Raw genomic sequence first — 27,278 nt, forward strand, 5'->3', positions numbered from 1 at the left:
GAAGAAGTAACAAAGATGCTGTTTCCCACTCAGCCCGACGACCTCGTCCGCTCGCGCATATAGCGGGATGCGGTCGCTTTCATCCTGCCATGATGCAGAAAGGCACGGGGCCTGTTTATCAATTATGTACGTGCTACAGAGTATGGAGGGGGAACCGGTCGTGATGGAAAGCGAAAACATGGAGAACATGGTAGACGTTTTGGGACTCGTGGAAGTCATCATCTCGACTTTTCTTGCGTGTCTTGGGTAGGGGGGTACCTGCAATACCTATCCGAAATAGACGTAATAGTCCAGGTTCCTGATAGAATATATGAACGTTTAGACACGATTCACGATTGAGCACACAAGAAGCAAACACACCTTGGAGCGCAGAGAAGATCGAGTACTCCTTGGTCGTCACGCCCGACACAGTGTGCGTCTCGAGCACGCGGCCCTGCACGCCCTTGCGCGGGCTGAGCTCCGCGCGCTGGTACGTGAACGTGAACGGCGGCTCGCCGACGAGCGTGAACACGATCTCCGCCTGGTCGCCCTCGTGGATGTCCTGCACGATCCGCTTCCCGTGCCCGACCTGCGCGGCCGGCAGCGCGTGCACCGCGTACCGCAGGTCCGGCACCGCCGTCTTGCACATCTTCTGCTGGTGCGCGACGCTCGTGATCGCGAGCTCGCCCGCCTGCGCCGCGCCGACGGACCACGGCGAGATCTTGGCCTCTTGGGTGTGCAGCTTGCCGTTGATGCGGTATCTGCGAATGTCTGTGGTTAGCGGCTGTATATGCGGCTCCAAGGGCGAGAAAAGCACGTACCCAATCGTCCATGGGGGCGTGCCCTCGAGCTGGAAGGGGATGACGTCTCCGACGCAGTAGTCCTCGCGCCTGCTGAACGGAATGATAGCCGCTGTCTCCGCGACGTCGACCCAGATGCCCCTGTAAAGCGGGTCTGGCGCAACCTGCTCGCAGCGGCTGGCATCCTGCACTGACTCAATCGTGACCTGGTGCGGCCCGATCGAGCGGAAGGTGTAGTGCGGGAGGTGCAGGCGCCACGTCGTGTCGTGCAGCTCGATTGTCTCCGTGTACACCTCGCTCGCAGCAAGGTTGCGCACGGAGACGGTCAACTGGAATGGCGGCGTGCCCTCAAGCACGACGAGCCCGTCCGCGCCCGCAGTGTCGTGCGCGGTGAGGATGTCGTTCAAGCAATACGACATGCGATTGTGGTTCTTGAAGCGCACGGACGGGCGCATGAGCACCTGCTGCTCAAAGAGGAGGCGTTCGGAGCGCGGGATGATCGCGTCCTTGTTCTTCGCAAGCGGGTAGGCGGCGTCCCCGATCTGCTTGACCTCGTAGTAGACGCGTCCGGGCTCGGACGTGCGGAGCTGGAAGCGAGTGCGGGGTTGGATGCTGCTGAACGTCGGCTGGTCGAGGAGCTTCGTCGCGCCGAAGCCGTCGTCCTTCGCGATGTTGTACATGATCTGGAAAGGAGGCCGGCCTATCACGCGTGTGGGTGTCAAGTAAGCACAGAAAGCGGGCCGAGTGCTTACCTGTTAAGTCGAGGTCGACATGGTCGCTCAGGCTCTCGCATATGGGTGGGAGAATATGGGACCCGTTGAATCGCTCATATGTCGCCTGCACGTCTGATGAAAGCTTGGCCAAAGGCCTAGCGACATGGTCGACACGATAAGTGTTCTCGCCGCTGACAACAGTTCCAGGACATTGAGAGTCTGAGACCTGCACGGATATCAGCGTCTGTAATATCCGCGATGCGTAATAGTTGTACTGACTTCAAGGAGTTCATACGTGCCCTTGCCATTGACGTGGAGCTCGTCGTTGGGCGACCTGAGCGTAGCTGACAGAGCCCGCCCTGGTGCCTCTTGTGTGCGGTATTTCACGCGCCATGGCTAGCGTATACATGGTGAGCAAATTACGTGTGGAAATGTTTCACTGTGTCACTCACTCCCTCGCCAGAAAGTCGGAGCGGAAGTACAGCTTGCTCGTGATCAAGGACGGTAACATGCCGTTGATCAACCTTTCCGTAGAACTTGACGGTAGGCTACGCAGATTGCGAGTTAGTGTCAAAATTTACTACCGGAAAATGCGCAACTCACCAAGACACGGCGGACGTTAACAGCCACGCCTGGAACTGACAGGGTACGCTTGCAGCCATAGGCGTCCTCAACGCTGACTGAAATGTGGAATTAATGGCATATTCGCGTCGTGTTATATGGGAGTACACACCAAGATCGATATCGAAAGCACCGCCATCTCTATCGATAGACTTCGGGATAGGCAATGACAGGGTCTTCTTTGGGGTTTCAATACCAGAGAAGGGGATAACCTCAGAGCCCTTCGGCCCAACGATTTGGACTTCGACGTTCCACGGTGCGGTACCCTGCCAGACTGCATTGAGCCTATGACCGCATGCACCCCATGTGTCAAAAAAACCTCACCCGAAGTTCAACATCGACGTCAACCATGTTGCCCGCACAGCTACTGATGCTCTTCTTACCCCTGCCACTCTGCGGCGCGCGCACAAAGTCCGCCGCGGGCGGTGGGTGCACATCGAGCTCGATCGACGGCCCTTTCAGATCGGTCTTCTTGTAGTTCGCATCGCTCAACTGGGTAAACTTGAACGTGTAGTGCCCGCTGCGCTCCGGCTGCAAGGTAAGTTCACCGCGCGAGCTCGCGAACGTCTTCGATGTCTCCCGTGCGGGCTCGCTGTCCCGCTGTTGACGATAATAGACCTGGAACGGCGGGGTGCCGTGGAGCACCAGCGCAGCAGAAACGCCAGTGTCGCCCGAACTAGTGCGATAACAGCACAGCAACAACATCAATGGAAGGCGGGGCGGACGGATGTGCGGCGCACGTACCACTCGTGGATCTTCTTCCACTCAATCTCCGCCGTGGGCAGCGGCCGCTCGACGACTTTGCACGTTTCGGGGCTCAGGACGTCACCCTCGCAGTATTGGCCGTGCACGCCGACAATCGTGTATTCTCCAGGAGCGCTCGCGCGGAGCGTAAGCTCCTTCCGTTCGCCTTGCGTTTCGAGCGTTTTCGTCCAGCCTTTGTACCGCTTGCTGGGCTTGCCGTCCTCGGCGGGCGGGTCGTAACGAACGTCGACGTCCCATGGCGCGTCGATAGTGTCCGCGTCCACCGTGGAGATCGCGAGCGGCGCCTCGGCGCCGATGAGCAGGGAGGCAGGATGCCCAGGCCCACAGTGTTTGAAGGACACACTTGGACGCCGGAGGACTGTAACTGACCGGGTGCTCGCGGTGTAGGGTGAAATCTTGCGAGACGCGACCTCGGTTCCAACATATTCTCCAGCTTGTGCGACGTTACCCATAGCGTCCGTGACGGACTCGAGCTTGTACGTGTGCGTCCCGAGCGCATCGAGCAAGACTGTGAGGGGGACCTTGACTTGGGTAGGGGCGCGTTGGCCGGGCCCGCTAGAGACACGGCGGTCATCTTCGGAATGAGTCTGATGCTCGTGCTCGGCGCCTTCGATGCCCTCGACCATGAATGACTCCTTACGAGAGCCAACTTCGCGAGTCCAGCGCAGGCTGAGAGGTGGGACACCGAAAATATTGATCTCAAGCTGGAGCTCCTCGCCTGCGCCACTGACTAGACGTGGCGTCGCGCAACGAACCTCCTTGACCTGTGTCATGCTTTCCGACGTAAACTCTGCACGAGGGCACGGAACGACAGTGACCTCTCCGGGATTGACCAACCGCGCATCGACGTTGGAATGGTCAACCACCCGTTCTATGCGGAGAGTTCCGGGCTTGTTGAGGCGAATGTAGGTCATGTCTTGGGTCTTCTGCAGGTTGCCATGGCCCGTCGGCTCCGTGTGATCTTCTTCCTCGTCATCGTCGTACTCGTCGTACTCGTCGTGGTCTTTCTTGGCAGCAGCCGCACGAACGAGTTGAAGGTGCTCAACGCGGCTCTGTTCGATAGCACGAAGTTCCTTTGCTGACAGCTCCAGATACTCAATCTTGCCAGAGCTACGAGAGGACTCCGAGTATGCGAGTGGTGTGAGACTATACCGCACGCCGATTGGGGACGTGTTGTTGAGCAGAAGAGGGATGAGGACATGCGAATTTGACGTCGGCAAGCAGAAGGTTTCGCCGTAGGGATTCAGGTGAGCCGTGCTTATAGGTGACATGCGCACAGTGTGCTGTCCAAGGAGATGGGTGTCCTTCGCGCCGTGCAAGACGGGAAGCCCGAAGTCTGGCAGGTAATCCCAAAAAGCAGATGACTTGGTTGCAACGTGTCCTGAGCGCAAAGCAAGTGCTGTCAGCTAAGGAGCATGGTTCGGACATGCCCGCATACCTGAAGACCCGGCCGACTGTGACCACGAGCCACCCGCTCCGATATTGACAGAGATGCCGCCAAACGCGAGACCGTCGAAGAGGCATAGGAAGAGTATTTGCAGCACAACGACTGCCTTGCTGTACCGTAGCCGAGGTATACGGAGCCACGACAGAGCAGCGCAATACAGGAAGTCCACAAACAACCATTTCCTTGCGAAATGTAATGGGGTGTCACTTGACGATGTCCAATATTGGAGCAAGTCCCAGATTTTGGCTGCCTGACATAAAGGTGAGCATATAGAACACTCGGCTCGGTCTATTCGTGATGTGGACGCGTCTGAGCAGGACCCTTGCCAATCATGCTGGGCACACATGCCTTACACCAAACGAACTAAAGAGAGCTTTCTGCAGGCACGAAGCCTTACACCGACCCGGGCCACCGACTGGTTCAGCCCCAGGTCTCGCGTCAAGTCGAGAGAAATCTCCGATTTTTGGACGGGCATTACGCCGTTTCCAGACCGAATCGGGTCTCGCGGGACGCAGGCTTGCGCGCGTCGAGGACCAGAACCACCTCCGCGACCCCAAACCCGGTGCAAGCCATAATGCTACATCTCGTAGGCTGCGGTGTAAGACAGCCCGGAGGATGGTCAGGTGTCCTTCCTGAACGACAATGTCGTTTCTCGAGCCCTCGTCCGCCACAATTCTTCGAAGAAGGACATGCGTACCTGGCATGCTAGACCCAAGCCAAGTACATAGTACCGTTGGTCTGGTACTTCAAGTATTCTCTCCGGTATACGCGGTAGAGGTTGAGGAGGTCCGGGCGCCGTCCCAGTTGTTGGAGGTTTCGAGTCGGTGGACATGGCCGCAGCGTCTTGCTGGCCACCCAGTTACAACGTTTACAGATAGATGCACGAGGGTTCTCCCAGTAGGTGTCGTCAGAAGTATCCAGTACAGAGAATTCAGAGGATGCAATGGCAGGGTGTGGAGGACATGAGCGGAGGCGTGAACAATGGCGGAGTGCAGCAACCGCTCCAGCCTGCAGACGCGCCTACTCGGGCGGCGCACGTGATCGTAGGGGCACAGAGCGCGACGCGACGCGCCAGACGCGTCGTTGTCTCACCTCGACGTCGAGGCGATAATCATCCAAGTCCCACTGACCATACGGTGTTCATCACTCGAGTTCCGTTCGACATATGGTGTCCATCACAGATGGCTCGCGGAGTAAAATACTCGGCTATGAATTAACGTCCGAAAGTAGGGTTTTGCGAGGTATATGGACAGGGCGAGGCGTGGCCCGAGCACGGCTTTAAGGCATGGGCACTAAGGTATCGATCGCGGAAGGAGCGGCTGGCCGACGGGCGACCGGGGATAACGACGGTGTGGACGAGATATGAGATATGAGAGTAGTAGCATGTAAAAACGATTCGGATAGCTATGAACAAAACCGCTACCAATACAGAACGTAACCAAACGAGATATCAAGCATGTCTAGCATCTATACAAGTCGGGGGGACGGACACGGAGCACGGGCACGGAGGGGGAAACATACGAGTAACGAGTAACGAGGAACGGGCACTGATCATACACACAGATAGATCCCAACGTCCGCGGAGCACGCGAGCATATCGTGGTCATAGCATGATCATCTCACCGTTGCAGCCCGCCGTAGGTCGAGCCCCGGAGCACCTCCGTCGTTTGCAGCATCGCCTCCAGCCGCCGCTTCGCCTCCCGCAGCTCGCGCTGGTGCGACGCCAGCTTCTGGTCGAGCCGCCGCTTCTCCTCCTCCAGCTCGCCGTGCATTTTCTGAAGGTTCTGGTAGTACGAGCCCTGGTGGATGGCGGAAAGGATCTGGTACGACGACTTCTTGCGCAGGTACGTCTCCTGGTCGAGCCGGTGCGCCGGCCAGCCAGAGTACACGCCGCCGGACTCCGCGATCTCCCCAGACGTGAGCAGGGTGTGCTCGAGCAACATCGAGCTGTCCTCCATCGACGCGCCCGACAGCAGGCGCGAGCCTGAGCGAAGTGCGGATCTGCAGCAGAACGGTGATGGGCGACCACGTCGGGCAAAAGAAATAGAAGCACGTACGAGGAGCCGATCTTGAGGTGGTTGAGCGAGAACTGGCCGCGCGAGTTGATGTGCGCGACGACCGAGCAGTCGTCGAGCGCGACGCGGTCCCCGAGCTCGACCAAGTCAGGCTCGGTCATGAGCCCGACGCGCCCGCCCGCGAAGATCGCGCAGTCCTTGCCAATCTTCGCGCCGAGCGCGCGCAGGTACCAGACGAAGAACGCGGAGCCGCTGATGCTGCCGAGGATCCCGCCGTTCCCGAAGCCGCGGTAGAGCGGCTTGGAGAGGACGAGGTGGAGCTGCCAGCGCTGACAGTACGAGCTCAGGTCCCAGTTGTAGCTGCCCTCCTTGCGGCGGCCGATGACGGCCCACTTGGTGGCGACGACCCAGAGGAGCGCGACGACGGCCTGGATGTTGAGCGTCGCGATGAACCAGCAGCTGATGAGCCCGAAGAGCACGAAGATCTGGCGGGGGCCGTCGTGGAAGAGGTGCAGGTGCGGGATGTGGATGCGCAGCTGGTTGAGGACCTGCGTGCCGACGACCGCGGCGATAGACCAGTAGCCCGCAGAGAGGATCGCGACAGCGAGGTTGATGAGCACGAGCATCAGGTAGGGGAACACGAAGAAAGTCGCCTTGCGCTCGTAGAACGCGCGCCCGAACGGCGTCGTCGTCGGCTTCTCGTCGTCCTCCGCCTCCTTGCTGCCGTTCTTGAAGCACACCGCCTCGCCGCCCTCCGAGCCCATCCACACCGAGCCGTCCGCGTACGTGACACCGCGGCGTCCGAGTGCGCCGGAGCCCATCACCGCCCGCTTACCCACGGTGGTGCTGGGAAGCAGCACAACGCGGTCCGCAATCATCGCCCCCTTCCCAATAACGACTTTCCCGGAGCCCGCGCCGTCCGTCGTGAAAACTTCCGAGCGGGACCCGAACACGACGTCGTCGCCAATCTCGAGCAGCTCGGGGTCCGGGCAGTAGAGGCCCGAGCCCGGCCAGTACACCCGCTTGCCCACCTTCGCGCCCATGCAGCGCCAGATGAACGACGTGACCTCGTAGTGCGAGCCGACGATGTCGTACGCGCGCTTGAGCGCCTCCTGGCTCAGCAGGCTGCTGTTGATGTAGCGCCGCAGCAGCGCCCACTGCGACTGCTCCGCAGCGGGGCCTTCGCGGTTGAGGCCCATGATGCGCTTCACGATGATGCCAAGGATGATCTGGAGGAGGGGCGGGAAGATGACGCGGACGATGCGCGCGAGGGCGTGCCAGGCGACACGATCGGGGGACGCGAACCAGACGATGACGCGCTCGAGCTCCGAGCCGAGGTTCGCGGGGGGCGGGGGCTGCGCGAGAAGGATGAAGAGCGCGGCGAACCACGGGACGTAAGCCCCGACCTTGATGATGAGGATGACGGGGGCAGCAACGAAGACCTTCAAGAGCCAGTGGGGCTGACGAGCGACTGCGCGGTTGGCCTGAGCAAGGTAGTCGGGGGAGGGCTCGTCGTGCGAAGAGGCATGCGGGCCAAACACCGCGCCGTCGGGGATGACAGCGCCGGGGGCGACCTGGGTGAACGTGTTGACCGTCGCGCCGCGCCCGATCACAATGGGGTCCAAGCGGAAGCAGCCATCGCGCTCGACGCAGAAGCCGCGCACGAGGGCGTTGTCGATCTGGCAGCCGTCATGCAGAGTGAGCAGGTCGTACTCGGCGAGCTTCGCGCGCGAGTCGATCGAGACGTTCTTGCCGATCTTCGCGCCCATCATGCGGAGGTAGAGAGCCTCCAGCACGGGGTGCACGGCGAAGACGCCGCGCCCCGCACACCGGATGAACTGGTTCGTGATCCACCATCGCAGGTGGTAGTTGCTCCAGAAGCGGTACGTGCCCGGCTTGTAGCGGCCGATGACCGCCCACTTCACCGCGATAGCCAGCAGGGGGAAAACGATGCGCGTCGCCAGCCGAGAGCTGACGACCGCGACGAGCAGAGAGCCAATGCGAATCCAGTAGCCAGACGAGACATATCTCGTGAAGAGAGAAAGGATATACACAATGCCGGTCCAGGTGAAGGCGGCCTTTAGGGGGTAGAAGAAGAGCAAAGGAATGGCCTGGACGATGAGAGACAAGGGGTGCGTCTGGCCGCGGCCGGTGCTCGAGGCAGGCGCGCCGTACTCGAGCTCGGGGAGGTGCAGCGAGCTCGCCGACTTCTCGGACATCGCGGGAGTGTTGTGCGCCCGGGTGTTGACGGCAGTCTTGTCAGGGCTGATAGGGCTAGTCGACCCTGACTCATCCCCTTCGATAAGTGAGGCAATCCCGTTGATCGTGCTGTGCGTGAAGATGGAGGGAACCCGGACGGTAACGCCAGTCTCCTTCCGGATAACGTGCGCGAGGCGGCCCAGAAGCAGAGAGTTGCCGCCGAGAAGGAAAAAGTCGCTGTCGCCGGTGATGGAGCCAGGTTCCTTGTCGAGCAGGTCCGCGACGATGTCACGGATGACGAGAGCCTGCGGAGACATGCTGCTCGCGTTCCTGCGCGCGACCTCGGCTTCCATGAGGTCCCAGTCGACCGAGCGGTCCTGCTTGCGGGCCAGGAGTTCCCGGAAGACGTGCATGGGAGTCGGGATTGCGTACCCGGGGATGAGGTCCGCGATGGCGGCTACAAGAGCGCTGGAGTCGAGGTCGGACGAGGGACGAACAGCGACCATCGCTTCCGGTGTGCCATCGGATCGCGTACGAACGGTAACTTCGTCGACGCCGCTGAGGCTCGCAATCGCACGCTCCACAGCCACCATGTCGAGAGTTACGACCGAGCATTCAATGGGCTGGGAAAGAGGAGCATTCTTGTCGGGGACAGCGGCTTCGTAGTGCCGTGCGACCGCAGGCGTGTCGTCAGTCAAGCACTCGATACCCAGGCGCTGCGCAAGCTTGATCCTGAGAGGCTTCCCAGCATTGTTCTTCGGGAGGTCGTCCATGTAGACAACTGCGAACGGCCACTTCGAAGGGTGGAGCTGGGCCTTGAGAAGATCGAGCAACTCCGAGAGACCGATCCGCGGCCGACCGGGAACGGGAACGATGACGACGCCTATAGTCTCCTGGAGGACGTCGTGGGGAACGGAGAACGCGATCGTGGACTTCACGCGACCCTTTGCGACCTGGACGATCGCCTCCTCGATCTCGAAGGGGGAAATGACTTCTCCGCCTTTGTTGATGATCTCCTTGGACCGACCGGTGATATACAGGTACCCGGCGTCATCCATGTAGCCAACGTCTCCAGAATCGAACCAACCCTCCGACGAGAAGGCGGAGGTGTCGAGAGGCTCGTTGGGACCTGTTTCATACCCATCGAACGTGGGAAGACCGCGGACTGAGACGGCACCTGTTGCCCCGCATGGGAGCTCGCGCTCGAGGTTGAGAGGGTCGCGGATAGACAAGTAGGGGCCGCACGCGACACCAGAGCAACCAGGACGTTCCAACGCGTATGTGGTGGGTGGAGACGCGATGGGCATGCACTCGGTCATGCCATACGAAGGCAGGATGACCGCGCCAAACGTCTCCTTAAGCTGGATGGCGAGTGAGGGTAGGAGACCCCCCGCGGCGTTGGCGATCATGCGAATCCGAGTGTCCCTGAGGGGCACGATGGATTCTGGTTTCGACGCCAAAATAGCGTGGTGCATAGTAGGTGCCGCATAGTACCTGTTCTTTGGCATGAGCTAGATAAGAGGCGCGCAATAATGGAACCAGCCATACCAGGTAGCCCCGCATGCCATTGCGATAGGCCAGAACGCAGTGCTGTCAAACCCTGGGCACATAATGGCACTCCCGCCGGAGAAGATAGGAGCCCATAGGTTCCGAACGATACCACCAACATGGAACAGCGGCATCATATTCACTGCGCGTTTCGACAATGAGTGACCCGAAAACGCGTGATGTCACAAACCACCCACTGTTGACGTCGTCGGGTTTCAAATCCCAAGAGCGCACGACTGCGCATGTACCAACGATGAGGGCGCGGAGTGTATAAGGTACGACCTAATAATACACCGATCATGAGGACGTATGTTTGCACAGGGACAAACAATCACGAACCTTCTTCTTTCCGCTGGTTCCTGATGTGTGTAGCACGAGGGACTGGTCGTACAAACCATGCAGTTGAGTCGGGGGGCGAGTTGTCTTCTGTACAACCGACCATGTGTCGGCGTTGTCGTCGTCGCGGTCGTCCATGAGTGTCATATCAAAGAGGCCGGTGGGGCTGTCGGCGCGTGCGTGGATGAAGATAACCTCGCACCGGAGCTCCTCCCTCAACTTGCGCAGCTCGAGCCGCTCGATCGCGTCGGTGGTGGTAACGATCGCCTTCGCGCGCAGGCGGCGCGCGTCCTCGGAGAGTTCGCCGGCGGTGCAACCGGAGTTGACGGGGGCACATGTGTGGTAGGAGGAGACGGCGAGAAGCGCGACCGCGTTCTCGGGGCTGGTGGGGAGGACGACCATGACGCGGTCATTGGGACCGAGGTGGTCCTGGAGGCCCGAGGTGGGGAGGGCGAACTTGGAGATGAAGTGGTGGAGGGCGGCATGAGTGGTCGGCGGACGGGTGGCGGAGACGGACCAAAGAGCGGGGGCGTCCGAGGTGGGGATACAGTCGAGGAGGGTGGCGACGCGTCCCGCGTCGGTGACGGACTGGGCGAGTTGGTCACCCAGAGAGACACCAGGCAGGGGGTCCGCGAGGTCGGAGAGGAAGGCCAGGGGGACAGACATGGCGCGACCGGTGGGGGACAAGCACAGGTGGGGCGAGGGACGCTAGGGAGGCGGCCTGCGGGGCGGGGGGTCTTTATTGCGCAGAGCGGGGACATTAGAAATGCAGAGGGACAAGTAAATAACAACGAAAATGGAAAGGGAGGCAAGCGAGCAAGGCGAGCGTGTAGGGTCGCCGTGTTACGGGGTACAGCCGGACGCTTCTTGCACTCGCAGCGGTCTGCTCAATCTGCGATCGTTAGCGCCCGGGCGAGATTGACGTGGGCTAGCCGAGCGGAAGACATACCGTATCCGAACGCCCGGGTCCGTACGAACAGCCCGGCGATAAGGTGGGCGAAAGGGAGGCCCGACATGCGACGCCGTTGCGCGCACGCTAGCACCATCCACATCGTGCAGCCCTTCGCGACGAATCAGACACACGCATGATGCTCGCCCCGACCGCGCGCACCCAGCCCAACTATCAAATGTCGCGGATTCTGCACTCGAGACGCCATCCGCCGTGCTCCCATCCCGCGTGCTTCCAGCCAGCCCCCGAGCCACCCCGGCGGCGACCAGTGCACAGTTCGCTTCTAGTTCCGGCGCGATCGCGAATGGGAAATCCCAGTTGATCCTGTTCCCTTCGTTAGACCGAGTTTGGGCGAGATGGCCTTGCGCGATGCGGGTTCACCGTGCGACCCGCGAGTCAGCGAGCGGGATTGCCGAATGCAATGCGGTGCGACAACAGCTGCGGCGGCGGGCCTGATGCCAGCGTCGGTGTCCGACGCTTCTCGGTCGCAGCTTCGGGGCCTGCGTCGCGCGCCCATGCATCTGCCATCTGCCAGGGTCTGGCGGTCGCGGTGTCCTGAAAAGGGCAGTCGATTGCTGGATATGGAGTCAGCAATGGAGCACATATGGAGTTGCAAGCTCAACGTCAACAGAGCCGCTGCGTCTGCAGAAGATGGCGATAAAGCACGGCGTGCGAACACGCGTCCGTCGGTCGGCTGCTGTAATCACGGTCACAGCAACCCAGCATAACCGACGCACACCGCCCATGAACGTTGCAAACCCCTACGCTCGCGAAGAGATCGAAGCTCATCTTGAGAAAATGACGCTGCCAAGACTCTCTCAGTCCGGACGGCAGGCTTCTCCTTTCCCATAGATCTCCCGTGGGAGTATAGATGACGCCGCTCGATAGTTCGTCCGAAGCTGCGTCCATGTATGGGAGAACGTTAGCAGAAATTGCCCGGGGTAATTGTTCATTGAATATGTATTACGAGGCTTTCCTCTCCACCTTCGTCCAGGCCGAGGCCTTCCGACGCCACAACGTCTGGCGGCTTGTCGCGTCAGCGTTCGATATCATGCATTACACAAGTATGTCATCGTCGCTTACCCCGTAACCGCTGCCATCTGAATGGCGATGATCAGCAATCTCAAACGCGCCGCAGGTCCCGCCCGCAGCGTTAGCTACCTTCGCGTAGTGGCCGGTATCGGACGGATGAGGTGCCGCTCGGAGCAGCGCCACGCGATCTTGGCATTGGACAGGTATCATTGAAGTTGTGTTCGGGACGCCGTATGAAGAGCTTGAGCGTATCGCTTCTGTGAACAAGAGGTGTTCTACGTCCGCAACGCCCACGGGCAGACGAGCTCGCGATGGCATTGGCTGGGATCTGCTGCGGCGCGCGCGTAAATGCTGTCCAGCGGTCGAGAAGACGTTACTATCGCCGGGTCGACGCTCACGATCTGTACAATTGTGAACCGTACTGATGCTCCACCGACGCTATCGGGTGAAAATTGTTTTGGCATCTTTTGGGGGGCAACGCCGGGGGAAGATATCAGGACTCGGGCGGCTTGTTGATGGTGGCCGACATCTCCCACCAGCTCGATCGAACAGGGTATCGCGCCCGATACCTCTCGAGTCGACTAGGGTACTCGGGGTCTATGGGATGACGAATGTTAAAATCACGGTAAGCGGAACGAGTAGGATCACATACGCTTTCAACCCGCCGCAAGTGGTGGGAGGTTGGTCGTCAAGCGGTTCACAGCGGGTGCAATTGCTCCGGCTGCAAGTTTCAAGACGTGACAAGCCAGCTTTACGCTCGAACATGACGAACATGTTGTTACAGCATAATACAAGGCGGTACGTGAATAATAGGCGATGAATGCGCACTCACTTGAGCCACCAGAATACAAGGTAGCCTCCAAGGAGATACAGGAGCACCTTCACTTGCGGGTCCAAGGCCTGGAAAGCCGCTACGCCTCCTCCGCCCACCGGCCCCGGCCCCGGGTTGGACGAGCCGTCACCGAGGGTATGGCCCTTGCCTGAGAAGGTTCCGGACGAGGAGCCAGAGGAATGCCGGCGCACAGCAGCCTCGAGGGCCCTATTTGCGAGACCAGATTGAGTGGAGCGGAAAGCGACGATGAATTCCCATTGCTTACGGCTTGTTTGCCCCGCGGACCCTCTCCACCTCGGACGTGCCCTTGAGAAATATGAAGGTCGGCCTGCGGCATCTGCTTAGCCTCCTGTATTCCCCCGGCCGCCGTTCAAATTCAAACTCACATCGCGGTGATGCGGTAACGGCCAGCAATGTCCTTCGCCTGGTCGACATCACACTTGAGGAAGTTGGCGTTCGGGTATTGCTTGGCCAAAGCCTCGAACGTCGGAGCAATCATATGGCACGGGCCGCACCTTCAGGAAAATTATTTACGACCATTCTACAGGTCGTTACGGCATTGACATACCATGTTGCATGGAAGTCGATAACCTGCAAGCTGCTTAGCTTAGCACTCGGGCAAAGCGCTTCGCACGACGTACAGAAAGCTTGTCCTTGGACTTGCCGAGGATGCCGTCGAGCTGGGCAGTGTTATCAAGGTGGGTAATAGACATAGCTCTGGTCAAGAGAGTCGAGTGACGCGGCAGCTGACGAGTAATGAGAGCGGGACGAGCCAGAGAACGCAGCAGCATCGCAAGGTACACGATGACAGAGGCACAGCAGGTCGCACGCCCGGCCGGCGCCAATTCCTCGACGCGCTGTCGCGTCTTCACGTGACGAAAGCCAAACATGCGCAAACGCGCGAGGTTTAGAGTCGCGCAACGCGTTGGACGCGACTTGTCTTCCAACCACCACCACCTTCTCTGAGCCCCCTCTGCGCCGCTCACACAACACACCACCTACACTCACCACCTTCTCACTTACTCGAACAACATGTCTGGACGCGGAAAGGGAGGAAAGGTACATTTCGGCATCCTCGTGCTTCTTGTCTTGGTCTGACGGCCGACGCGCTTCGCAGGGTCTCGGAAAGGGCGGCGCCAAGCGTCACCGCAAGATTCTTCGTGACAACATCCAGGGTATCACCAAGCCGGTGAGTAACGCGCATATATGCGCTATATTTCGCGTCGGACTGACATGTGCCTTGCAGGCTATCCGCCGTCTCGCCCGTCGTGGTGGTGTCAAGCGTATCTCCGGTCTCATCTACGAGGAGACTCGCGGTGTTCTCAAGATCTTCCTCGAGAACGTCATCCGTGACTCCGTCACGTACACCGAGCACGCCAAGAGGTGAGCTTCTGAGCCTTCTCCAGCGCCGGCGACCCTGATCATTCATTGCAGGAAAACCGTGACGGCACTGGATGTCGTCTACGCCCTCAAGCGCTCCGGCCGCACCCTGTACGGTTTCGGTGCCTGAGCGTTGTCTTTGTCTTCCCGCTCGTATGATGTATGGTTATGTTTCTCGTGCGTTCCTAGCACATGTACTATAGTTCCCAGCCTATCGTAAGTATCACCCACCCTCTACTGATTGATCAATGACACGCCGTTGTATTACACGTTCTTGTGTGACGCCGCTGGAAACAAATCGACAAGGTTCAAACTCCTCGAAGATTTGTGGTAACAATAGATATTACCCGTTCTTGAGTCGGCTGGGCGTGGTACATAGTTTACAAAGAATGCATTGAGCGTTTAGAATGCTCCGCTCTGGCGCAGTGAGTCCACCGCAGTGTCTACATCACTGTCGAAGTCGTAGTGCCAAACCGGTTTCCACATGTCCTTGAGATCCTCGCATAACCCTTCCTTGGTGGCACCGTGCGGTCCTTGAAGGTGGTAGGTACTTCCGGCGCGGTAACTGGCATCCCAGACGCTCTGCGCCCGGGGTTGTCTGACTGCCGAGTAAGCCTTAAGCACGGCCTGGGAACGAAGAGCAGATAAGCAGGATACCCGCGTCACGATTGCTGTGACTACGAACCTCCAAGTTGTCGACATTGGTTTCCGGGTGGCTGAGCAGCCGAACCAATACATATGCATCTTCCAGGCCTTGGCTAGCTCCGGCTCCCAGATGAGGTAACATCCCATGTGCCTAGCAATCGGTACCGCTCTTAGCGGTCGACGTCCCCTCTCGTAATGTGCAGCACGGCGGCCGAGTGAGGTAAGTAACTCACCGCATCGCCGATGAGCGCGACGCGCCCACGGGCGTACCCCGCAAGCGGCGGGTGCACGACGTGGATGGCCCACCTGCTCGCCTTCTCCGGCATGCACCGGAGAAGGGCTGCGACGTCGGGACCCCAGCCATCGTACTCCTTCTCCAGCTCCGCCCGGGACACGTCTTCGACCCAGCGCGCCCCCTCGGGTAGCGCCTGCGACCCGATGGGAACGTCGTACCGCGTTGCAAAGGCGGCGACGTTGATCTGGGACGACACCAAGACGACACAGAGCACCAATGAGCCAGAAGACAGGTTGAATGACGTCGCGTGGTGCACATACCAATTCCCCGTTCTTTATCGGGACGACGATGATATGCTGTATGCATTGCAATTCTTCAGCACAGCGCTCGGGGACACCCTATAGGTAAAAGTGCGCCCACCTTGCTGGGACCCATGAAGCACGCCGGGGTTCCCTTCACGTCCGTCTTGAAGCCGGCCGCCTCGAGCGCGACGCGAGGGATGAGGCCACGGTACGCAAATGTATTGCTGAACGCGGGCCCCGTTCCCACTCCGCCCTGGACGAAGTCGCGCGCGGTGCTTCGTATACCGTCAGCGCCAAGGACGACGTCCGCCTCGTGGGTCGTGCCGTCCGCAAAGTGCACGACGACGCGCGCCGGGTTGGCGGGCGAGACCGAGAGAGAGGTGCAGCGTTTGTTGAAGTGTGCGGCGCGTGGGTCCACGGCGCTGACGAGCGCGTCGAGGAAGGCCGCGCTGTGTGCGGTCGCGCGGGCGCGGCATCATTAGTCACGGAAGGGAAGCCGCGCTGTGGAGCGGGCTTGGGAATGCGCACCGGTGCATGCTGATGCTCGCGTCCTCCGGCGACATTGGGTACTGGGGGGCCCGTGAGACTCCGGACATCGTCGTAGCGACCGGAGCCTGCGCACCTCGTAGACGAGCTCGTGGCCATCAAGCCCCGAAAAGAATCTAAACCCCTTTGGCTTGAGTTCACCAGGGTTCGTCTTCTTGAGAACCGCGTCCAGCACGCCGAATTCCTTCAGCACCCGGATGGCGTTTGGACCTAGGCCGGCGAATGAGGTGATTCGATACCGTAAGTCGGTAGAGGCGCAGCATTGTGCGAGACAACGCACCCAAGCCGATTCCCGCGCCAACCTCAGTGAAGGCCGCCTAGAGCAGGGAAGGTCGTGTTATCAGGTTATGCCGGACGTGCGATGTATGAGCCAAGACATACCGCGGCTTCGAAGAGTTCCACGGCAAGTCCGGCGCGCTGAAGAGCGATTGCGCAAGCCAAACCGCACACGCCGCCGCCTACGACGGCGACTTGGATAGGTACCTGCGAAGTTGCCTGTGCCATAATGTCAAGAGCTTAAGATACCGTCCATACGTGAGCAGAACCACAATCTATATAGCCATTGCTCGGGACCTGCGCGTTCATTCGGCATGTTCAGTGATTCCGCCGAGGTCTGTACAAGGATGTCTGTACTCACATAGGAAGATACCAAGGCTTCAGGGGATTGGAACACGTACGCTGCAATGTCTTCTGAGGGTCGAGGTTGTGGCCATTTTGAGGTGTTGACGTGTCAGAAGCGTACGAGGCCCGTCGGCATCGACCTAAGTACTGCCGAACCTGTCAACGACCGTGGTCGCAGCAGGCACTATCATATCAAATCACGACCACAAGTCGCATGCTATGTCAAAATGGTACAGCATCTGTGGGGCAGGGCCGCTCATGTGAGAGGCGTGTGGAACATGAGGGGCGCCGGGAGTCCGCATCGAAGCTGGAGAAGGGCTGACGCGCTGCTTCACGCAAGGGCGGAGTCGTGCCGCAGTGATGTATATCTGGTGAGCCCAAATGTCAGCCAATTATAGCTATCATACAATGGCTTCAATACTGAGTTATGACCATGACAGCGGAGGCCTAAGATGTCGTGTTAGCACTGGCAGTCAAACTCAACAGCAGCTTCAAAGGCGCCAAGGAGTTACACCGCTATACCGTGTTTGGAAGGCGGAGGCTTCTGATCCTAACAGAGCCAAACAACCGCACGCCACGGAATTTGCCTGGTGCGCGTTAGCCAAGTTGGGGCCTCGGAGCACTCATGTTGCAAAAGTGTGCTGACTCCTCAGCATAGGTGTGTCCTATATGTCTTTGAACTCCGCTTATCAAGACTTGCTGTGTCTCAAGATTTGAAGGTCTGCACGTACGGACGTTGGCTCATATGATTTTTCTGGCGCGCTTGATCCGTTTGTGCACTCACCGTGATCACTGCCGCGACCGCACAGAACAGGCCCGCCCCCCCTCACGGGAGCCTCGGAAGTTTTTGCATAACACTTCTCCATTATCACGGCTGAGCATGTTTCTTGAACATACAATCACCCTGAGAAAGCTGACGACGACGCGAGTAGCGTTCATCTAGTCTGCCGGAGCACCTCTGCGGTCAGTCATGCACAGTCGAATGATGTAAAACTCTTGTGGTGTTTGCTATTTACATTGTGGTGCGATGTGAGTACCTTCCAGGTCGTGTACCAATCACGTGTGGACGAATTGGATGATTCATATTCACACCGTCAGTGTCAGGGGCATCTTAAAGCTTATCCTCAGTTCCTCCCAAGCTGCAAGTTGACTTGCTACCCTCACGACGCCGACAATGACCCTCAAAGGACGTTGGACGCTTCTCTCGACCGCGACCTCGCTCGCCCGCTCGTCCCACTCCGTGTCAGTGACGAAGTCTGGTCTCTTGACCGTCTACGGCGGTGAACTCAAACCCCGCACCCCGATCGATACGGGTTCCGGAAAGGACGATCCACCGCGAGGGTCCCTCCACGTCTTCGATTTGAACAAGGATAACCTATCGCAGAACTGGACAACGCTCTCCCCCGCCTTGCCGTCTTCCGAGGACACCACACACGGTTCATCCGTCCCGGAGCCTCGGGTGGGAGCCACCCTCGTCTGTCACGAAGACGCGTTGTACATGTGGGGAGGACGGGGCGGACAACAAATGACGCCCTTCGATCAGCACCAGATCGGCATATGGAAGGCTACCGTCGATCAAGGCGGGCAGGGTGCACATGGCATCCGCTGGGAGCGCATCGCCCCCCTGAATGAAGACCGAGCCCCTTCACCGCGTAGCTATCATACCTCCGTCGTCCATGGGGTGAGTTTATTTTTAACGCGGAGTAGGCGTCGGATGCCCGTAGATGCTGACCACTGTATACACAAACTCTATAGGATAAACTCTACGTCCATGCTGGCTGTCCCGATACGGGTCGGCTATCCACTCTGCATGCGTTCGACGTGAAGAAACGCATATGGGAGACCCTGGCGTCTGCTCCGGAACCAGGACGCGGAGGCACTTGCCTTGTGCCAGCTGCCATTCGGGGATCGGGAGACCTTCTGTTGCGCTACGGCGGTACGTCGTTCATTGGCAACACAGTTCCGTGAAATTTATCGTGTCATTCCAGGCTTCAGCGGTCATGAGCTACCAACAGTCCAGGGGTCCGTCGACGTTTACGCCATTGGAGAGAACAAGTGGTCAACCGTTGATCCTGCCCCGGACCCTGAACACGGGTACCCAGGACCACGCTCCGTCCACGGCTTCTCGCCGTACCAATCCCGGGCCCCTCATTTGTCCAACGCGGTCGCGATCCTCTATCACGGCGAGCGCGACGCGAGCACGCTGGGCCACGCAGGGGCAGGCACCTTCTGGGACGACGCCTGGGTGCTCGCCAAAGAGCCAGGGGAGAGCGCTATTTCGGGCTGGGCATGGCACAAGGTCGACGTCGGGGCAGGGGACGTGCCGGCGGGACGCGGCTGGTTTCCGCCGGCGTCTTGGGTGGACCCCGAGGGCAATACCCGGGTCGTGATGTTTGGCGGCCTCCTGTCGAGCAACACGCGCAGCGACGAGCTTTGGGAGCTCCGCGTCGATTGAAATCTGAGTCTGATACACTCGGGTCCGTCGTTTTCACGTGTGATCGTGCCTCGGGCGTGCCACTGACAACGCTGATCGTGAAGTGACCGCACCGCGTGCATGTACAGATGGTAGCAGCCGCGATGTATTGATGGTGTACAGATAAGTGCGACTCGAGGTAGCTCGAGGTGTACAGTATACATGACGCACATGGAAAGCGGTGCAGACGGATCAGCAATCTAATTATAGCGAGGGACGGAATCTTAGCGGTGCTCTCGTCTCCCCGACTAGGATCAGTACAGGCCAAGATCACTATCACCGATGTCTCGGGATGAAGACGAGGTAGCGACGTCGATAGGGGATGACGGCGGTAGCTGCATGGCCTCCAAGCGCCGCGCCATCTCGACATTGAATCGCGTCTGCAGGATAATGGGTTGGTTAGCGCCGGAGATAGACGGGGTCGTCGTGCATTGACCGTGCGCATCCTCACCATCCGCTCGACGCCCACAAGGTCTGAGTATTCCAGCAATCGATCCTCTGCGCTCTTCTCCAAGAAGTCTTCTAGGGTTGTCTGGTATAGAAGCAACGCCGCTACGAAAATGTTCATGCCGCTGACACCGCCAAGGTCGTATTCCCCCTGTGAAGATTACGATAAATTAATTCTCACAGAGAGGCTTTGTGGAGACTCACATCACGTTCATCTTGCGTCAACCATACACGCTCTCCCCAGAGGGCGCCGCCAGTCTCGTCCCGCGTTTCCGCGATGTCGCCGTACATCCTGACGAAGATAGCGGCCTCTTGCGCCGTGTTTGCAAACGCGTACTCCACGACCGTGGCTCCGCGTTTAGTTTGGACCCCTTCTGCAATCGCGAGATCGCGCCTGAGCTTCTTGACGGCCTTTACCACCGGTGGGCTCCACGCGCTCGCCACAGGCTTGCCCGTGAAGTCCTGATCGCCCTTGTAATTCCATGAAGACGGATAGCACTCGAAGACCACCAGAAGCCTAGAGAAACGCCAAGAGAGCCGGCCTAGTAATGCCATCGCCGCCTCCCCGCGGCTGGGTAGACTTTCCACCGACAGGAAGAGCACCGCTGTATCGCAGTCCAGTATGAGGTCGACGTTCTCCGCGTCCGGGCCGAGCTGTTCCCGCTCCACAAGTTCGACGGCACAGCACGTCGTGAGAGCCCGGACCAGCGCGCGCTTCTGGATCAGCTCTAGAGAAGCCATATATCGATGACCGACGCTCGGTGACATATACCGCTCTGAGAGTACCATCGTCCGATTATTGATGAGTTCGGGCGGCGTGTCCTTGGAGCGATGTGCGGCCGCAGTAGTCGCAGCCTGGACCTCGAACACCCCGGGCGAGGACGGTTCCGGGTCAAAGATAGACACAGAGGTTTGCAGAGGAACGCTAGAAGCCTGAGCTAGAGATCCCTTTCCGCAGATAGCCAGGAAGTGACTCAGCGACGGTCGAGCGAATGCGCCCGGAAGCTCGGACTGCGCGCGTGGGGACCCACGGACGTCGGAAATGTTAAGGTGGAACGAACCGAAAGTAGCCGGCTGGTGATCGGTTAGGGCTGGCAAGACCGCAGTAGAGGAACGTAAGGGCGCGGGAAGAGAAGTTGCGGCGGGTAAGAGAAGAGACCGACGGTCGTGAGTGGGAGCCTGATGGAGCGGAGGCGCCGCTGCTGCACGCCCGACTTCTTCCACATCTCGACCGTCGCCGTTTAGGACGTAGCAATCAGAAAGCAAGGGCGACAGGATGTCAGTGTCTAAGCCATAAGGAGGAAGGAAGCCTTGAGAATATGAGTCGGGTGCGCAGTCGAAGCGGTAGTCGCCGGAATGTAGGGAGTGGACGTCTTGGAACAGGTCACCGTCAGCGCTTGGTCCTGCGAAACCCTCCGAGTCGTACGCCAGTTGTCCGAACGAGTATCGGCCGCCGCTCATTATCGCACTGTCATTATCGCTGTCATAAAAGAACACGCCGGAGTCATCTGCGCAGTATTTCTCGAGGGAGCTCACGACCTGGACCGGCCAGGGTATTGGCTCGCAGTGGACAGGATCTTGGAACCGCACCCGTTTTGTGGGTCGTTCTCCCTGCGCATGCTCCCCTTGGGCGTCATCCAGCAGCGTCGCATCGGCACTCGGTCGCTCTGGGGTTAGAATGGTCCCACTGGGTTGGCTCAAGCTGTCGGTGTTGCTACAGTCGTCCGAGAAGGGTGGAAGGTCCGCCAGGCGCCTCCGATCTTGTCGCGTTAGTATGAGCGTTTGCGCATTCTCGAAGCCGTAACGTTCGATGGCGTCGTCAACGTCCTGGATATTTGATAACCACGCGTTCAAGGACGGCGCAATTTCTGTTGATGTTGACTGAGATCCAAAGGCCATGCTCTCGTCCAGAAGGACCCCGAGGCGCGAGACGATCTCGTCCTGAGCCAAGTCAATATCCTTTGTGAGCTGCGGGCAGGGATCGTTTTGCACGTCCGCGACCTCTTCGTCCGTAGGCACGGTGCGTCCATACTTGAACGGACTGATGATCGGTTCCGCGGTCAGATAAAGCGAGCACAGGGAGAAACACCTAACTTACATCCAGCTCAATTCGATCTGGAGCGGTTGAAGGCCCTTGGCTTTCTTCAGGTCCACGGAGAAGCTTCGCTCCGCTCCGAATTTGCGAGCGCCAGTGTCTTTGGGAGCGAGCAAGTCGGTAAGTCGGGATGGCACAACAAAGGCACCGATAGGATGCTCGTTTGGCGGGCGCATCAAGGGCACTGTCACTTTGAGTGAGTATGCATTATATCGTGTTGTGTCAACCATCCCGAGGGACACGCACCGTCCATCAGCATCCCATCTTTCTCGTCCAACTTCTCCAGTAATATGAAGTGCCTAGGGTCCTCGCGTCCGACGCGGTCTCCACAGGCACGTTCCACCGTCTTAACGGCGAACGCAATGGAATCATCGCTACTCGGGTGCGTGTCATCGCCAGATGTGTCAGCGATGACCTCCGGGACATCTAACACGGAGGGCTGTCCAAGTAGTGACATAGTAATAGAGGTACGCGGAGAGGAGGGCTGTGATCTTGGGGAATGGATGACTCGTGGTCCGCAACTTGGAGCTGGACGCACGAGGGGTGGGAGAAAATCCGACAATCTGCACAAACAGGCCGTCGGATCTGCATAGGTATGGGTATAGGAGCAGAACGTACTTATTCCCTTGTTCCGCGAGAGAAGGTTTCTCGCGTGCACCACCGACCCTGGACGACCTCAGCATCTGGGGGACCTCTTCGCAACGCATTTGATGAGCGAGTATATGAAATATTTGCCAACACAACTTACCCATTTGCAGCTTATCGGTACGAAATAGCTCCGAGCCGGGGGATGAAGGCATGAAGAGCTCGTCAATTTCGCTTGAGCTGTCCGCCAGCGAAGGTGTTGCAGGAGATGAGGTTCTGAAAGCCTCTTTTAAAAGTGATGATCGAAGTAAGCATATGCGCCCCAAAGGCCATAGAGATACGCACGCCATCCATCCACAGCAACTAAATGCTCTTCCGCGAGGTCGTCTTCGTCTTCGTCTCTCATCCTGACTTTCGTTATGAGACGCTCCGACACCTGGGCCATAACATCCAGAGCGACGGAAGCGCCGTCCGACCTCGGGCCCAGTGGTGCACTGCGGGGAAATATTGGGAGCACTTCTAACTCAGGTAGGTCGAGAGGAGGAGAGGAGGACCGCAGCAACTCGTCGAAGTGATGGGTATCCGAGGGCCTTGCAGTGTTCGCCAGACTAGGAATCGTTTTCAAGAGCTTGAGAACGCCTTGGTGCGTTTCAGCATCCATAGGGAGTTTGTTGCCGCTGCTCGTCGTGAAATGAGTCTCGTATTGGCCGCATATATGCGCATTTACGTACAGGATTTCTTCGGCGTTGACCACGGTCTCTTCTGGAACAATTTCTTGCAACTTCCCGACTCCGCAGTGCTGGAGCAGCTGTTTGTTGGATTGGGGTAGTTTCGCTGCGAATGCACCCTTCTCAGGGTGCGGCGTCTCCCGCCTTGCACGTGCTGACAGGATCGGCGACATTGGTCTCCTCAACAGGAACGCATCGTACGCGTCTGGAATAGATATTCAGCTTGAGTGTCAAATTCAGGCGAAGCGAAGGCTAAACCGTCATCGTCGGTCTTCCAGTGTCTCTCCGCGGCCCCTTCCGTTCGACGTTGCAGAGAGACTATGTGGCGCTTGAGATAGGCGACGGCGTCCTTGTCTATCACTTTCCACCTCTCCTCATATACGTCTAGGCTAATCAGATTCAATTGTTGTGAAAGAACCTGAAGGGGCTCAAGGGGCAGCGCAATGGCGTTCCTTTCCGTCATTGGTATGGGGCCCAAGCATTCTGCGAGGCCCTATGTCTTCGTGTAAAAAGCAGGTCAATATCACAAGGACGGGAAGTACGTACGTTTGCAACCTCTGATTCAGTCCATGCTATGTAATTCGTAGCAAGATGAGTGGCCGCATATTGCGAGAGTAGACTGCGTATATGCGCCCGAAGCTCTACTTCTCGATCATCAGAGCTTAGTAGCATGGCGCTAGATCCGAAGAGGTGAATATGAGCAATTGTTCAGCCCAGCTGTTCCAGTTCCGAGGGCTGAGCTTAAGCTTGAAAGCTTGAAGACTCAGTCGGTGAGATGGTGGAAGGAAGGAAGCTGTGAATGTTGGGCGCCTAGTTGCCAACCCGCGCCAATCCATAGTAAGTACTTAAGTACTGGCCTGCACGACATCATGATAGACGCCTGTGGCTCTCGTTTCTACCATCATCTACGCGCTTTCGTTTCTCTTTCCTGACCACTAGCTACTGAGTGAACTCGAGACTCCGATAGTCATGTGAGATTCGGCGTAAACTAATATTGTGGTACAGCATAGTCTCTTGAATATGCCGGGTAGAAGATCCGTAGGACCACGGCAGACAGTGACAGTGGCGTCGATAGTCGAACGGAACGCAGTAGCGAACACGTATCAAAATCCCACCCGTACGTACGTCTCACGCAACCTCCATGTTTGCGGCGCTCATGCACACATGGTCCTTCCAATACCGGACCGGACGTAGCCCCTCATAGATTCGAGAACGGCCATAAATAGGGCAAGTACGCTGTCATTTTCCCAGGTGCATGCAATGACTATCTCATGTGGACAGTGACGACAGACGGTATTACTACGATGCGAGTCACCCGTGCCACTTCGCTAGCCTTAACTGTCTCGCGACTTATGAACCATCAGGGACGTTCTCAGCGACGCCTACTTAAAGCCTTCGGTTAGGCCTTCGTGCTCGGACACACCGCGCTGGGCCCTCCCTCCTCCTACGTAGACCCCGAACGACGTTTCACGAGCTTCTCATGGCTCGTGCATTGGCCTCAGCGTACCGCTACGCGTCTACGTGTACCCTGTTCCTTGCTGCGTTCGCCGCCTCTCCCTCGCTGGACATCCGCACTACCTCCGGCACCTTCAGAGGACTCAACACAGGCAACGGGACTGAAAAATGGCTCGGTGTCCCGTTCGCGCAGCCACCGGTGGGATTGCTGCGGTTCAAGGCCCCCGTGCCCATCACGAATGCCCCACGAACTGTCAAAGACGCGTTCACGTTCGGAAATGCCTGCCCACAGCAGCCCTCTAGCAGTCTGGGTGCGCCGCTTTCCGAGGATTGTCTGTTCTTGAATGTGCGCCTAAGAATATCGTCCTGTATCTGCCACTCTGACGGCCTAAAATAGGTCTTCAGGCCCGCCGGGACAACATCCTCGGAGAAACTTCCAGTACTAGTCTGGTTCCATGTACGTCGCCCAGTAATGGTATAGCACGACGTCGCTGACCTTCAACTCGGTTTAATCAGGGCGGCGCGTTCTCGCGCGGGTACGTGTGTAGCACAACTTGGGCGACCATCCAAGTTTCTAATTATGCCGTTGTGTAGGGCTGCCTCTGATCCGGAATTTAATCCCACGTGTGAGGATGGGCTTCTTCGGCATGCTAAGCGAAAAACACTAATCTGTTATGTCTATAGTCCTCATACAGCGCAGCGTGGCCACACGCAAACCGATTATATTCGTCTCCGTGTATGCACTCCCTATCTTGGTGCTGACTTGTCGCTTACCTATAACAATATTGTAGCAACTATCGTCTCAATGCTTTCGGCTTCGTAAGTCGTGTTTAGCCTGCAATCAGGGGCCTGCTGAACATTTGCGGACAGCTCGCCAGCAGACATGTTCCTGCGGAAGACTTGAACGCTGGTTTGTTGGACCAACGCGCGGCGCTCACTTTCCTCCAAAAAAACATTGCAGCCTTCGGTGGTGATCCTTCCAAGGCGAGTGACCACGCTGTTCTATTCAGCTTACATGTTGATGTGATTGCGACTATAGGTCACTATTTGGGGCCAGGTTGGTATCCAACGGGTCCGTCCTTGTTATAAACCTAACGTTTTCACAGTCCGCAGGTGCCGGGTCCGCAGAAGCCCACATTGTGTTCCCGGCTTCGCGCCCGCTCTTCCGCGCCGCTATTCTCAATTCGGCCACAGGCCCATTGTGAGTACAACTCCCCCCTTCACTAGATAGACTTGAACTCAAGATCACGCAGCAAGAACACTCCCCCGGCCAGCCGTTATGATGACCCGGGACTTCCTTATGCGCGTATTCTCGCTGCGACAGGCTGCCCTGCGGGCCCGGCCTCATTCGTGTGTCTGCAGAAAGTGCCCTTCAAAGTGAGTCCCCTTTGTCTTACCACCGCGGGTATTCTCAGAAGCTATAAGCTGCCGCTCACGATGCGACACACGTAGACGTTGTTAGATATTTCGAACAACATGACGGCAGAAGTAGTGAACGGCCAAGTTTGGCAGCCCGCGGTAGGGCCACCAGGTAGTTTCGTTCCCGAGCGAGCATCGCTGCGTATCGCGAGCGGCAATTTCCAGCACGTCCCGATCATTGCAGGAACAAATGTAAGCGACCCGCATTCTCGCTTTTCATCTGTTTGTTCAAATATTTATCGCCGCACCGGCAGAACAACGAAGGGACCTTCTTCAGCGGGTCCGTACGGGGTCTGAACGTTCCCGCCGCGCAAGAGAACGCGACATTCAACACGTTCATCAAGGACAATCTCGTCGACCCGTCCACAATCACGCAGGATGTGCTTAACACGATCAACTCGCTGTACCCACCCAACGACCCGTCGCTTGGCGCGCCCTTCAACACTGGAGATTCGCTGTTTGATCGCGTGGAGGCGTGGTACACGGACAACATGTTTCTGGCAGCGCGCCGGCTGTTCTTCAACAAGGCAGCGCCCTTGCAGCCGCTTTTTGCGTATGAGTTCAGAGAGTTTATCCCTGGCAACGACCCGGCTCTGGGTGGTGCGTTGCTGTCCCATGTCCCATATTCCGAGTCTCGGAGCGTTGACCTATCAGACGCTCTTTACAGTGACTCACGCCTCTGAGCTCGTGTTATTCTTTGGTGAATTCCCGGCTGTCGAGCAAGCACTCGCAGAGCAGATGACGGACTTCTACGTCAACTTCGTCAACGACCTCAATCCTGGAGGTATGCTCCGTGACTTTGTTTATGCGTCGCGCGGGCACTCACCCTTCTGCGCTAGCTCCGTGGCCGCAGTTCACTTTGCAGACAAAGCAAGTCCTCCAGCTGATGAGAGACAACATCACAGTCATCCCCGATGGTACGCCATCCAGATACTATCATGCGACTAACCTAACAGGCGTGGCTCTAGAATACAAGTTGCAGAAGACAGACTTCGCTGACTTGACACGCGTATTGGATGAATTCCAGAAGTAAGTTTGTGTATGCGTGTAAGTTGCTGTACGAGTAGCTACTGGTGAAGCTAGCTTCCATCCGATGTCGATCGCCTTTTTA

The 27,278-nt window shown here is 58.2% G+C and overlaps 9 protein-coding genes across 9 annotated transcripts; 3 read left to right on the top strand and 6 right to left on the bottom strand.

The window, feature by feature from the left end:
* Window positions 1-218: 218 nt before the first annotated feature.
* TRAVEDRAFT_112311 (uncharacterized protein) lies at window positions 219-5,157 on the bottom strand (the record flags this gene model as incomplete). Its single annotated transcript, XM_008034437.1, has 12 exons — window positions 219-298; window positions 361-740; window positions 801-1,479; window positions 1,532-1,718; window positions 1,772-1,888; window positions 1,945-2,040; window positions 2,096-2,172; window positions 2,226-2,379; window positions 2,438-2,789; window positions 2,858-4,277; window positions 4,317-4,575; window positions 5,023-5,157. The coding sequence occupies 12 exons, from the start codon at window positions 5,155-5,157 to the stop codon at window positions 219-221; spliced, it is 3,936 nt and encodes a 1,311-aa protein (XP_008032628.1).
* A 397-nt stretch (window positions 5,158-5,554) lies between these two features.
* On the bottom strand, window positions 5,555-11,089 carry TRAVEDRAFT_157793 (acetyl-CoA synthetase-like protein; the record flags this gene model as incomplete). The annotated part of the gene is made up of 5 exons (XM_008034438.1): window positions 5,555-6,326; window positions 6,383-10,033; window positions 10,088-10,229; window positions 10,285-10,369; window positions 10,427-11,089. The coding sequence occupies 5 exons, from the start codon at window positions 11,087-11,089 to the stop codon at window positions 5,945-5,947; spliced, it is 4,923 nt and encodes a 1,640-aa protein (XP_008032629.1). The 3' UTR covers window positions 5,555-5,944.
* Window positions 11,090-12,891: 1,802 nt separating this feature from the next.
* On the bottom strand, window positions 12,892-14,053 carry TRAVEDRAFT_25315 (thioredoxin-like protein). The gene is made up of 6 exons (XM_008033602.1): window positions 13,878-14,053; window positions 13,805-13,827; window positions 13,623-13,751; window positions 13,502-13,564; window positions 13,057-13,443; window positions 12,892-13,001 (listed from the first exon to the last, which is right to left on the bottom strand). The coding sequence occupies exons 1-5, from the start codon at window positions 13,947-13,949 to the stop codon at window positions 13,233-13,235; spliced, it is 498 nt and encodes a 165-aa protein (XP_008031793.1). The 5' UTR covers window positions 13,950-14,053; the 3' UTR covers window positions 12,892-13,001; window positions 13,057-13,232.
* A 215-nt stretch (window positions 14,054-14,268) lies between these two features.
* TRAVEDRAFT_109880 (histone-fold-containing protein) lies at window positions 14,269-14,746 on the top strand (the record flags this gene model as incomplete). The annotated part of the gene is made up of 4 exons (XM_008034439.1): window positions 14,269-14,295; window positions 14,354-14,425; window positions 14,483-14,619; window positions 14,671-14,746. The coding sequence occupies 4 exons, from the start codon at window positions 14,269-14,271 to the stop codon at window positions 14,744-14,746; spliced, it is 312 nt and encodes a 103-aa protein (XP_008032630.1).
* A 272-nt stretch (window positions 14,747-15,018) lies between these two features.
* TRAVEDRAFT_41389 (FAD/NAD-P-binding domain-containing protein) lies at window positions 15,019-16,848 on the bottom strand (the record flags this gene model as incomplete). The annotated part of the gene is made up of 9 exons (XM_008033896.1): window positions 15,019-15,243; window positions 15,302-15,412; window positions 15,495-15,740; window positions 15,817-15,852; window positions 15,917-16,247; window positions 16,327-16,367; window positions 16,421-16,554; window positions 16,625-16,661; window positions 16,726-16,848. The coding sequence occupies 9 exons, from the start codon at window positions 16,846-16,848 to the stop codon at window positions 15,019-15,021; spliced, it is 1,284 nt and encodes a 427-aa protein (XP_008032087.1).
* Window positions 16,849-18,139: 1,291 nt separating this feature from the next.
* On the top strand, window positions 18,140-19,420 carry TRAVEDRAFT_111444 (galactose oxidase; the record flags this gene model as incomplete). Its single annotated transcript, XM_008034440.1, has 3 exons — window positions 18,140-18,646; window positions 18,721-18,901; window positions 18,954-19,420. 3 exons carry the CDS (start codon window positions 18,140-18,142, stop codon window positions 19,418-19,420), a joined length of 1,155 nt encoding a protein of 384 aa, XP_008032631.1.
* A 272-nt stretch (window positions 19,421-19,692) lies between these two features.
* TRAVEDRAFT_41391 (uncharacterized protein) lies at window positions 19,693-23,466 on the bottom strand (the record flags this gene model as incomplete). The annotated part of the gene is made up of 9 exons (XM_008033897.1): window positions 19,693-19,818; window positions 19,890-20,036; window positions 20,090-21,926; window positions 21,984-22,164; window positions 22,227-22,354; window positions 22,599-22,674; window positions 22,729-22,851; window positions 22,911-23,242; window positions 23,297-23,466. The coding sequence occupies 9 exons, from the start codon at window positions 23,464-23,466 to the stop codon at window positions 19,693-19,695; spliced, it is 3,120 nt and encodes a 1,039-aa protein (XP_008032088.1).
* Window positions 23,467-23,621: 155 nt separating this feature from the next.
* On the bottom strand, window positions 23,622-23,932 carry TRAVEDRAFT_102597 (uncharacterized protein; the record flags this gene model as incomplete). Its single annotated transcript, XM_008034441.1, has 2 exons — window positions 23,622-23,786; window positions 23,840-23,932. Coding segments are annotated over 2 exons (258 nt in total), but the record flags the coding sequence as incomplete, so codon positions are not given.
* Window positions 23,933-24,773: 841 nt separating this feature from the next.
* Window positions 24,774-27,200, top strand: TRAVEDRAFT_41392 (alpha/beta-hydrolase; the record flags this gene model as incomplete). Its single annotated transcript, XM_008033898.1, has 15 exons — window positions 24,774-25,094; window positions 25,146-25,205; window positions 25,265-25,284; window positions 25,343-25,374; window positions 25,433-25,484; window positions 25,540-25,567; window positions 25,619-25,747; window positions 25,788-25,805; window positions 25,855-25,949; window positions 26,002-26,125; window positions 26,201-26,359; window positions 26,422-26,767; window positions 26,835-26,951; window positions 27,007-27,084; window positions 27,136-27,200. 15 exons carry the CDS (start codon window positions 24,774-24,776, stop codon window positions 27,198-27,200), a joined length of 1,644 nt encoding a protein of 547 aa, XP_008032089.1.
* Window positions 27,201-27,278: the final 78 nt, after the last annotated feature.

This window comes from Trametes versicolor (assembly GCF_000271585.1).
Source record: "Trametes versicolor FP-101664 SS1 unplaced genomic scaffold TRAVEscaffold_1, whole genome shotgun sequence".
Taxonomy (NCBI): Eukaryota; Fungi; Basidiomycota; class Agaricomycetes; order Polyporales; family Polyporaceae; genus Trametes; species Trametes versicolor.

Bases quoted from the DNA above. Each gene is read 5' to 3' on its own strand.
- TRAVEDRAFT_25315 (XM_008033602.1), bottom strand. From the start codon at position 13,949: ATGTCTATTACCCACCTTGATAACACTGCCCAGCTCGACGGCATCCTC. The intron at 13,752-13,804 runs GTATGTCAATGC...ATTTTCCTGAAG, and splicing joins ATCGACTTCCATGCAACATG to GTGCGGCCCGTGCCATATGA. The intron at 13,565-13,622 runs GTGAGTTTGAAT...CAGATGCCGCAG, and splicing joins CGTTACCGCATCACCGCGAT to GCCGACCTTCATATTTCTCA.